This window comes from Eutrigla gurnardus, assembly GCF_963514095.1.
Source record: "Eutrigla gurnardus genome assembly, chromosome: 15".
Taxonomy (NCBI): Eukaryota; Metazoa; Chordata; class Actinopteri; order Perciformes; family Triglidae; genus Eutrigla; species Eutrigla gurnardus.
In genome coordinates, this window is record NC_139938.1 from 5,000,375 (window position 1) to 5,012,936 (window position 12,562).

Below are 12,562 nucleotides of genomic sequence, written 5' to 3' on the forward strand. Positions count from 1 at the left end.
GTGAATCTAAATTAAAGTAATTCATTCTACCTTTGACTTTTTGGAACCATATTAAGATTACAAATAAAAGCGGCACTATTTTTGTTCAGGATAGGGTATGTATTGAAATAAAACAACACACAGACACACCCTTGTTTTAGTGTCTGTCTCCTGCACTCTACACAGAGAGACATGCATACCATTTGTATATAGTGACAACAATGGGGAACACATCACTGGTCATCAAAGCGTTCAGCGCACAGCTTCAACAACAGCAGCTCCGTCACAAACCTGTCTGAACATTCCCGAGTATTCCCACCGGAGAGAGATGAAGCGACACTCCAGAAGGAGGAGGAGGAGGAGGAGGAGGAGGAGGAGGAGGAGGAGGAGGAGGGAAATGGCAGAAAACAGGGGATGCAGAACTGACAGCCAGGCAGGCACAGAAACGGCTGTATATCGCCTTGGAACTGTTCACCTCATTATTCAGCTTGAGGAACCACCCCTCCCTTTGTCCCCCTATTCCGCTGCATGTTATAAATCACCACATCTGCAGCCTATTAGAGAAGATACCAGAATCTTTGGTTTGTGGCGGGTTCAAGCAGTTGGAACTACAGCATCAACAGTGGAATAGACAGCTCCGAGTCCACGTGTCTGCTTCTCTGTGGTGTCGTTTCCATTAAGTAGGCCCACGGTATTCAGTGAAGTGCAAAAAAGGAAAATCAGATTAGATTGTTCATTTGCATCAGTCACATTACATTAATGCTCACGTTTTATCAATATTCTCACCATAACGTCTATACTGTGTCCGTGCATGATGACGTTTAGCATTATCGCTGTTGGGCTAATATGGATTTAATGAGTTTAGAAAAGATTGAATGCATCATTTTAAGCCTGTTAAGCCATATACTGTATATAGACTGCTAGGTCATGGCAGCCTGTTTTTAAAGTCACATTTGGTCATCCCCTCTTGCAGTCAGAAATATTATTAAAGGAAAGAAATAATGGATTTGGAAACATTTTCAGGAGGGGCGTGTCCACGTTTGAGTGTCAGTGCTTGTTTGGTTTGCTGGCACAATGAGCCGAGGCACAAGACAAGATCTGTGGTCGCGTTCGCTAATTAGACTTTAGCAGGGCAGCTGATGTGGGTGGTAGTTCAAAGTCTTGTGTTGTGTAATGGGGCTGCTGTCGGGCAGCCGCTGAGGCCGTCTGCTTATGATAGAACGCTGACATTCCAGCTTCATGCAAATATGGTTGTAAATGTAATTATTTTGATGAAAAAGGTTCCCCTGCTGTAGAATTAACTTTATTTAGATGGGTTAATGCAACGAGTATCCTCATCATTAAAAACCAAAGAATATAACATCAATTTCTTCCTTTTGGTTTCTGTTTTTTTCCTCGAAGGATTTCCGAGCAGATTTGCATGATGTAGCAGAAAGAAAAGATGAAATTACATTTTTTGTTGGACTTTAACAGTAAATTGGTGATGGTCATCAAGCTAGTCCACCCCAAGGATGAAGTACCCAAGTACAGTGCAGTCCACTGCAGTGAGGAATGCACTGAGCTGTACATTAGGGAAACCAAACAACCGCTGCACAAGCGAAAGGTACAACACAGGAGAGCCAGTTCCTCAGGTCAGAACTCAGCACTCTATCTGACATGGGAGCTCCTTCGAGGACACCAATATTCACATCTTGGCCAAGGAAGATGGAAGAGGGGTCAAAGAAGGCTTTTCTTTTTGTCAACCTGTAACGATCGTCCCTCAACAAAGCAGCCAAATACACTACAGTCCTCAGATCAGTCCCTGGACAAATCAACAACCATCAATACTCTATTGTGACCATAACAACTCACATGGTGGCTGGACGGGTCAATGACTCTCAGGTGACCCATCCAACACCCCGTTCACACCCACGTGACCCGTTCACTTGATGACTCAGGACCCACTTGCTCCCACCAGAGTAAAGCCCAAGTTATGCTTCCGCGTTGACACAACGCAAGGGGGCTTACGGACCCATTACGTCAGGGGTGTCAAACTGATCCAGTAAAGGGCCGTGTGGCTGCAGGTTTTCATTCCAACCAAGCAAGAACACACCTGACTCGACTTATTCACCTACCTGATTGGCCTTCACACCTTGATTGGTTGGATCAGGTGTGTTCTTGCTTGGTTGGAATGAAAACCTGCAGCCACACGGCCCTTTACTGGATCAGTTTGACACCCATGCATTACGTCCTTGCGGACCCCCCCCTTACGTCCAACGCAAGGGCCTGACGTGCACCTCCCAAAAATCCTAGACGTGCGCCGAGGCAACGCAGCACCAGCGCAGCGGCATTGGCTGTTATTGGTCCGCTAACAACATCCGCTGGAGACCGCTTTTCCGGTTTCCACTCATGAACACCGCCATTTTTAAAAGTCTTGATCGAAATTTTCTATCTCCAATGCCAGCAGTCTCTCTGTATCGGTCTCCATCGTTCACTGTGACTAGGAGAAAGCCGGAAGGTAAACAAATAGGCTATAACGAGGCTAACAGCGATATATGTCACAAGAGTCTCGGTCGGTCGGTCAGTCTTTACAAAAAAACATAGCGCCCTCTACCGGTGTGGCATTCAATTGCATTTCGACACGTAAACCCCATGCAGAACCATCATGGTCTCACGACTGCGTCCAAGTAACTGCGTGGCCATTGCGTGATCACTACGTGGAAACATAACCGAGGCTTAACGACTTTGAAAATCATGAGCGTGTTAAGAGGCCGTCCACACGAACCAAAACTAACTTTTTTTCTCTGATTTGCCTTTTGGCGTCATTTCAAGAAAATCTGCGTCCACATGAATCCACTGAAAACGACTCATATTCCAGGCCCTTATGTGGCACTGTTTCTGCTACAAACACCATAAACGCAGAAGAAGAGATGTAGCTGACAGGATGTTTGCCGTTACTATGACAACACGTCAAAGCTACGGCTATTCTCCGCCCGACCACCCGATCAATAAACACCCATAAAATGACAATTTGTCTCGTATAAATAAAACCAACAATAAGCATCAACAGCCGTCACCCTGAGGACCGTGACGAGGCGTTGTCACACGTTGTGATGGATAAATGCCTACATTCATGGGAAGTTAGCTAGTGGTTGGTTGTTAGCATCGCAATAAAGTGGCAAATCTGCAACTTTTCTCGCAGAATATCTGCTATGAGCACGTAGGACGCCGTTGTTGTTGTTACCAGACGTCGCGGGGCAAAAAGTCAGGCTAGAGGGGCGGGCCGATGACGTCATCGTATTTGTTTTTGCCGTCTACATGAAAACGAACACGAAACGGAGGGGTGCCATTTTTTTCTTTTTCACCCTGAGAGCTGGTTTCAAAAAAGTGGTTTTCAGGCAGCGAAAACGCTGGATCCGTATGGACGACCGGCCGAAACGCACAAGACCTGTGCGTTTACCCACAAAAAATGTTTGTCAAGAGATAACCTTTGTTGTGATACAACACTATAAATACAATTTCATTGAACAAATAATACAGAAAATTGAATTGAATAGTCTGTTAGGACTGAAGAAGCCTCTTGATGAGAGGTGAAATGTCTTCAAACACCCAACAAGACGGCAAACAAAGATAGTTTGCATTGCAACACTTTATGCATAACAACGCGGTCTTCATCTTTGTTCAACTGTGTGATCAGCTGATTAGTGACTTGATTATGATGCTAGCAATAAAAGATTAATTTTACATCGTATATAAAGATGAACTATGCTGATGATTCAACAGAGCAGGCAACACATTATTTTACTGAATGCACTTTGATTAAAAAAGAAGAAATGCTGTCTATAAAGTCCGTATTGCTTCAAAACCTTATAAAACCAAACACTGAGTTGAATTTCTGTGCAATTTGGCAGTCTGGTATCCATTCAGAATATTTGATCATGGTTGGCAGGAAAAAGTTGGCACTTTAATCATATACACAAACAAACAATCATCAAACCACAATTACACGGTGCACATCTGGGAGAGTGTTCATTTTTCATTTCCAAGCCCCGAAGGGACTGTCAGAGTCATACTGAGCTTGATTTTTTTTTTTTAAACAGAATCGCAATTAACTTTCCCCGGGTGATAGGATACCACACAAGGCAGATATGCTGAGAGAGAGAGAGCCGGCGTAAAGCTTTGGCAAATTAAAACGGACACGAGGGTTGAGATGAAAAAAGTGGCGTGACCTTTGACCCCTGAGGAAGATAGCATTAACCCCCCCTGAGGACAGATATGGCTGGTTGGTGCTGTGATGGCGTTCTGGAATGACGGATACGGGATGGATAAGGCTGAAACCTCAGCAAATGCACAGCCATGCCTCTTCTCTCAGTGACAGCAGGATTACTCAACCGCGCTGGAAGCCCTTAATACTTGCACACTGACAAATTCACACGGAAAATATGGGGCACACTAGACATATCGGAGCTTATGTCATTGGGAGGTTTTGTTGCGAGTTGTGAGGACGTGATGTGTTCTCACTGTTGATTCATTTCAGTTTTAAGAAACACTTCCACAGCGGAGCACACGAGAGCTGGTTATCTGGCCCCTCCGGGAGGTTTCTCTTGCCATGTTACAAATCAGCAAATGGGTGAATAAAATATACATGACGTTCGAGTAACATGACACAGCAGGCGCAGAGGTTTTTTATCGGAAATGGATACAAATTTGGCTGCATCACTGCTCAGAGGCTGCAGGGAAATGCAACCGGCGCACCGTTCAGTGCTGAGCAGGAAAAAAGAGGCAAAAGTGTTGGGGGGTGTGGGGTATTCTTGTCACCCCCGTATCGGTACACAAAAGTCCTCAACAGACAGTTTTGTTGGTTTGACTCTCCTAGGTTGCCTTTTCCTCTCCTGTGGCAGCAACGTATTCTCCAAAGATAAGCAAAAGGAGAGAAACATGGGAGGAAATGTGCAAACAGCATGGCCAGCAAAGAAGGCTTTATGTCCCTAAAATATAATAGAGGAACCTTCAACCAGGAATCCACAGTGCCTGCCAGCTTATTATCAGGAGTAAAAAAGCTACACACACCTTTTATATTCTTGACAAAGCTACAACACATCCCTATCGCATAATGAGAACGCCTTTTGTCAGAGAAAGTGTAAAGAAAAAAAAAGACAGAAAGGGATTTATAATTAGTGGTATAATTCAGTCATGTGCCAAAGGATGAAAATGAAGAAATGAAGGTCAGCCTTTTCCTTCCTGTCAAGGTAGCGGCCGTTGCTTCAGTTGACACACGTGTGTATACAGCTCAGTCCTGACACGATGTACACACACACACACACACACACACACACACACACTGATAATATTGCCACACAGACCCAGGAGCCATATGGTCTTTGTCAGAAGCTCTTGAGCACTTCCCCTCTCTTCTCCCCTCAGTGCTGCTGCGAGCCAAACAAACTCTTCCCCTACGCCCCTGACAACGCCGGGCCTAGGGGGAATATGGCGACTAAAATTGTTTAGACAATACTCGCAGTGCACTCGCCCCCGGTCCCCAGACTGTAAACACGAACCAGCTGTCCCCGGAGTGTGATTCTTATTCACCGACTGATCTAACCACGGGCCCCGACTGGGAGGCTGGAAAACAGGATGAGGAACACGAGGCTCGCACAGCATTGGCCGACTGTCACAGGCCATTGGAAGTAAACACTGATATCTGACTTTGCGGCTGCCGATGGAGGCCGTTTACAACGTCAGTGTTTGTCTAACAAACAATATCGCTCCTCGTCCTAATGGAGGGAAAATGACAACTTCCCTGAGACACACCGCTCTGCCGCCACTTAGGATCTTTTATTGCTTTTATCCAGAGTGACTACGGGATGCTGTCAGTGACAGTGACAGCCGTTTGAAGTGGGGAGCCATTAGTTAATGGATAGGGGCAGGCAGAGGGGAAATGTGACCTCTGAGGATCCGCCTCGCTCTGCTCGCCGCCTCGCGCATCTCCATGCATGCGCTCGTTTCCCCAACGTAAGATTACAATCAAAGAGGAGCGGACAGGGAGCAGACCGGGGGTCCCACCTCCAGCTGTCAATCCGACAGGCTGACTGAGCTGCTCACATCCCATCATCCTCTTCAGAGAGTACGGAGTGAGGACGAACATGTCCGTCACGTTAATGCATTCAGCCGGGCTTTTCAAGATACGAACAGAAAACAAACCTGCATACATTCGGCATGATGAAATATTATGGAGATGTTTATATACAGTACGTTATTCATTTCTGCTGTAGGTCTCACTGATCAGTTGTATTCTCTTTTTTGTTGTTATTGTTGTCTATTTTCTTTATACTGGGAGGCCAGCATCTTTTGTTTAGATATATATATTTTTAATAGGAAGGATGCACAAACATTGAGTTGGCTCTTCACATATTTAACATTTAATTTACTTGGAGAAACTCTGAGACGAGGAAATAAAAAGGTGAGTGGTTTTGAAGTGGTGTATTCTGGCCATGATATTAATTTCCTGGCAGAGAAGAGAGGCTAAGTCACAGTCTTCTTCTATTTTGGAAATAAATATGTACGCAAGTCAAAGGAAAGACACAAATATTTATTCGTATTCCTTTTGAGTTGGGTTTGTGATGTTTGTTCATTGAAGAGATAACAAGCCAAAAAAGGCTTGTTGTGGTATCATTTAGTTTTCACAATGCACATCCCCAATATGGCCGTAACCGTGGCGATGCAGTGGGTGTGCACACAGGAGTCACAGCTTCAGCAAAGACATCACATGGGACTCTTTAGGGTGTACAGTCTTTCTAATTCTGTACTTTCAAAGTCTTATACCTCAACAGTTGCATGAAAAAAATGCAACTTTCTTTTAAATTGATAAACAGTGTATGTGTAATTCATCGCACAGGCTAAAAAAAATATTTGTTTCTCGCCACCGACTATTGTACATATTTTTTTCTGAAATAAGGTATCATGGTGGTCCTCATGAAATAAAATATTTACCTTCAAAAAGTACACTATTGGTCCTATTTCTCTCCTTAAAAACTCTCCTAAAAATATCTGAACTTCTATACATTATATATGATTAAGTCAGCGTCGCTGCCTTTCTTTTATACGTGAGCGGTGATGACTGGCTGGATCCTTGTTTTTCCCTTCGGCTCATTACTTCATCACTGCAGTGTTGTTGCCTAACCTTCACTCCTGCCACAGGCTTCACTTTGTCCCAGCAAATGGCAGTGTCCAATTAGTTTAAGAATACCATTTATTCCTCTCCCTTACTGAACCTAAAAGCAGGTCTACTATCCAATAACCTTATGAGTACACAGGCTGTGACTTTGCCTTCACCTCAATAAAGCGCTCCATGATTGAATCAAGTGGCCGAGGTCAATAGGACATATGTTCATTTCCCAGGGTCCTCTAGGGTCCCCGCAGGCAGGGAAAAAATATGCTGAGTGTCTTCCCTGACATTTATTGGATAGGAACGAAGTTATATGTCTATTTTCTTTTTTTTCTCAGTTCATCTCTTTCACTTTCAGAAAGGGCTTTCGTCACTCACTCACTCACAGAGTGTGTGTGTGTGTGTGTGTGTGTGTGTGTGTGTGTGTGTGTGTGTGTGTGTGTGTGTGTGTGAGCATCTTGTGTGTGCTTACACAGTATTCCAACCCCGTGGTCACGCTTCAGGCACCAGCACATACTACATCTGTCACTGTCTCTACCACGTCACCTCGATTTGCAGCAAACTAGTTTCACTTCTGTGCCTTGAAGGACACAGACTTCCTCCTCTCTCTCTCTCTCTCTCTCTCTCTCTCTCTCTCTCTCCTGTCCCCGTCTGACTCTGTCACTCTTTTCCCGCTCCCATCACTTTCAGTCAGCCTGTCTTTTGTCAGCCTTCTCCCCACTTTTCATCATCTCTCCCTCCCTTCGCTTAAATCAAAAGTGGCATTGGGAAAAAAAAAAAGTTTCAACGCCGTAAATTAATTTAGAATCGAGTCGGGGCTTTTGTAAGTAATTAATTTCCCACTGTCGCTTTCACATTTACTTTGTTGATAAAAAGATCAAATGGCTAATGCTCTGTGGGAGTTTTGTGCGGCGCGTGTCTTCCCTGCTTCGGCAGCCGAGTCCACGAGCTCGTTATGTCGATAGAAAGTGACAAGATATTGAAGACCGCCAATCATGCATATTAACTATGTCTATTAAATGCTTATATTTACAGGTGGAGAGCATACATTATCCATCTTATTGACTAATGCCATCATATCTTCACCGCACTGGAAGTATTTTCTACATGCAAACATTTATATGAATAATACAATGGTTTCTGTGCATCTAAAGGCTAAAATTCTACAGACCTGCTGCCGGCTCAGTGAGGCTGCCCTTGTTGTGCTTTCACATCATGATGCTAACTTCAATGAAAATGGTGACCTGATGATAGTGCTATATGGAAAGTGAAAGGTTCAAGTGAATGAAGTAAGTGGAAAAATCATATTCATATTATTTACAATCCCTGAAGATTAAGATAATGAACTGCTATCACTAATGTTTAACGTTGCTGATCGGGGTAACGAGGCTGCGCTTGTAGCTCCTGTGCTGTGTGCTCGGTCGGTGAGCACCCTTTTTCAGTATTAACTGCTAAAAGCAGCAGCTGCACGTTCAGTAAAACACAGAAACACATCGAGTACACTACCACTTGATGAAAGACAAGTGGATCTGGGATCAGTGCGTTCCACTGACAAAAAGCCGACCATATGTGATCATGGAGAGCAGCGACACTGGTTTATATTCACCGTGTGGGGACACACTGTTTTATCTGTGAGTAGTAGACAGATGTTACAGAAGGGCCAAACACACTCGGGAGCTGCGTACAGCTGTTGTGGTCACTGCTGTTGACATGTAAACCAACATGCAGCAGGAGGAGTTGGTTGAACATCCAGTTGTGTATCGGAGTCGGTTTCAAAGTGAATATTTTGTGGAGAAAATGTGCTTTTTCTTTAGTTTTTCGGGGGCATTTGATGGCTGTTACATATATGGGAGGGGTGGGGCTGCTTAAATGAAATGCTGTAATAATAATAATAATAATGACACACCTATTTGGTTTACTTAACACCAACACAGAAGACCAACCAGATATGACACCCAGTCATTATTTTCAGTACAGTTCCCTTTACTCCAAGCAACATTTAACCAATTAAACCACCAAACAAAACAACTGACCCATTAACAAGACCAGACAAACGATGTGACACATTCACGTGAGGTCAATCCTCCTTTTAACGCTCCCCAGATTCTCAGTCCTCTTCCAGACCGCCTAACTCACCGGCATTTGCTGAAAGGGGTTCTGTTTTACTACCCAGCCCCAGGGTGACCCATGAATCTGCGTGACCTCTGGAGGATGAAGCGCGGAGACATAACTCATCCAGGCAGCTTCAACAAGTCCTCTTTGTGTCCCACCCTCCCTCGCCCTTAAAACCCGACAGTAAATTCAGTGAACTCCCGAGTAATAAAGTCTCCCCCTAGAGGGCCGAGTTTCTCCGGGTTAGAATGCTGATCTAGCATCACCGCCATGTGTTTGACCATCTCCTTCATTATAATTCGAAAGGTGAAACGGACACTGGAGGCGTATTATTATTATAAAACCTTTTTGAGATAACTGCCCAGGAGGCAGAGCCGATGTGGAGCTCTACAAGCTGAAGCAGCCGAGCAGAGCAGGGAGATCGGAGGTAAAGGATGGCGAGCAACGCGGTGTGTGAGGGCACGGCTGTGGTTGCTCACCCTGGTTAGCAACACTTCCTTCCACACTCTTGTTGTTTACCAGATTCCAGTGTTTCGGGCCTTGCAGAACCTGTCCCAGAGGGATTCACAGACCATCTGCACTTACCCTATTCTGATGGTCGTTGGCCCTTTTGCCCTTTGCCCTCTGTCTGCTTCAATACAAGCTTCATGCCATCACTCTGACTAACGTATATATACACACACACACACACACACACACACACACACACACACACACACACACACACACGTTTAGCTGCTGCATGCGACCTGACAGATTCCTGGCTGCGACATACTGCAGTGAAAGGCTGTTTAACTGGCAACACAGCACACTTGACACTTACAGCGCTGCGATTCAGCGAGTTGACACTGTCATCTGTTAGGAACACACTCAGCACTTGTTTAAACCTGGGCACTAAAGCAGACACGCAGCTGCTGGGAGTCTGACAGGTGGGTCGCATAGTGAACTCCCACCTGTTCCTCAGCCATAAAAATGGCCCATATTGGAAGGAAAGTAACAAAATGTAACGGCTTTTAAGATGTATATGGTATGTTTTCCTCTATCATCGGATCAATGCAGTCAAGTAAGAAGACATTAAATATAGCAAAGTGAGAATTAAAGTATTACCAACAAAACATTTCTTGCTAGGATGTTATGTCGGAGATAATCTAAAGGTTATATTGAGGAATTTATTTTTCAGACTTTTTCCAAAAAAGAAAAAAGCTGCTCGCTTTCTTTGAAGATGGATGTTAAAATCCCCGCTATCATCACGCAGGTTGAGCGATTGGGAAATCAATCAAAATGCATAAAAGACAATTATTATCTGGACATCTGCATCTTATGCCTGGGTATTAGAGATAGCTTCTCGATCATTCTGGCGCACTTTTGATTCTGATGTTTGACTGTTGCCATTTATGACGATTACGCCCTGCTGGCGCAGCGTGTGCTTGTGTGTGTTAAAGAACAGAACTTACTGGCTACTTCCAGGGAGGCATTGTGACTGATCGCCTGGCCCAGATAGTTCCGGGCCACGCACACGTAGCTGCCGTCGTCGGGCTTGCTCCGTCGCCCGTGGATGATGCGCAGGAAGAAGAGGGAGCCGCTGGGCAGCAGCATGCGGTGGGAGCGGGGGTTGTCGCGGTCCGTCTCGACGCGCTCCCCATCTTTGTACCATTCCACCGTGGGGGTCGGACGGCCTTCGGCCTTACAGTTGAGAGTGGCCGGTTCCCCTTTGGACACGATGAGGTCAGAGGGGTGCTCCACAATGCGGGGAGGGGAGTCTTCCTGGCGAAGACGAGACCCTGGAGAGGAAAGAAGGGTAGCATAAACTTTGAGGCTGCATAGTTAAGGGAACACACCACACAGAGCCGTAGAATAATTCATCAAATCAGCCTTCCATGCAAAGAGAAATACTAATCAAAACAGCAGCAGCTCAAGAGGAATTAGACATGGCATGGTATCCTTGCTCTGCAAGTGCCTTGTAATAACAATAATCCAGTTTGACAATATAATTACCAGACAAATGCATGCCGCTCAGAAGATGTTGCTTTTGTTTCAGCAGTTGGAACCCCCATGAGGCATTGTAAATTAAATTAAACAAAAAAAAAACAATGCTGACGTGTGAAATCCTCAGGAAGTAATATCTTTCAAAACGCGTCTCCCCTTAAATCATGCATTTGCAAAGAAATATTTATATGCCGTTTTAGAGAAAAGCTTCAAGGCTGAATTCAAATGGGATTATGGTTTTATCTGTGGCTCCAGCGACGCAATGCTAGAAGAGGGCTGTGTTCACTTCACTTCTTTAAATACTCAGTCAGAACTCATGTAACACAGGAAGTGTCCACACATGTATTATGAATGGATTCACAGTACACTTTGTTATTGACTCAGGAAATAAATGTCAGAAAATCTAATTATACGTCTTCATGTAGCTGTATTTTCCGTAGATGCCTGTTTTTGGGAAAGAAGAGAAAGGCTAGCCATCAACAGGCGCCATCGCTGTCTGTCCTCCACCCGACCTGGAGTATACATTTATTTATGCTTTGTGTTCACCATTTTGGAGCCAATTTTACCCCAGCCTCTGCAATCGTTAACCCAGCCATAGAAAATGAATCAATACCTCCAAACATACTCACACTAACAACCACAAAATCGCCTCTAATCCCCGAAACACTGTTGAGATGTCAATCACGCTGGTCTTCTCAAAGGAACGGTGCAACAATGAGTCCCTGTGAGGCAGAGGACAAAGCAAACCCCCCTAATGAGATCCAGGTATACAACTCTGATGCCTCTGCACATCTAACATTCCTTCCATCTCTGTCCAATCCCTCGGCACAGGCCAGCCAGCCCACCTCCAACCCTGCCACACACACACACACACACACACACACACACACACACACACACACACACACACACACACACACACTTTCTCTCATTTGTTCCCTTTCCAGTATTGTGCGAATGCTGGATGGTGTGGAGCCTACAAAACAGCTACAGGAATCATTTTGTGGAGACTATCGATCACATTTATAAAAAAAACGGTCTTTCATTGTAAACCAAAATGCACAAGCAACTGTGCTAAACACTGCAAACAATCAAACAGTGAGAGAGTGAGAGGGGGAGACAGACAGAGAGAGAGAGAGTGGAGAAAGATAAGGAGATGACAGAACTGTGGCATTACTGTCAGTCACGCAACCGCTTGTTTACCTGTTTTATTGCTGCAGGAACACTTTTCTGTTCCTTCATGCCGCTGCAAAGCTTACACAGCCTTCAGCGGGTCACACTTTAATGTGCCGGTGCTGCAAAGCAGATAATCACCACCGTGCAAGAGAGTGATGGGCTCCT

General features: G+C 44.8%; 1 protein-coding gene across 1 annotated transcript in view; it reads right to left on the reverse strand.

The window, feature by feature from the left end:
* Positions 1-12,562, reverse strand: part of LOC311025407 (roundabout homolog 1-like) — a 74,287-nt gene that overhangs the window by 43,060 nt on the left and 18,665 nt on the right. Inside the window, exon 2 of the mRNA XM_084028291.1 lies at positions 10,690-11,016. Within this exon, the coding sequence (XP_083884417.1) occupies positions 10,690-11,016 (327 nt within the window). The remainder of the gene's footprint in view (positions 1-10,689; positions 11,017-12,562) is intronic.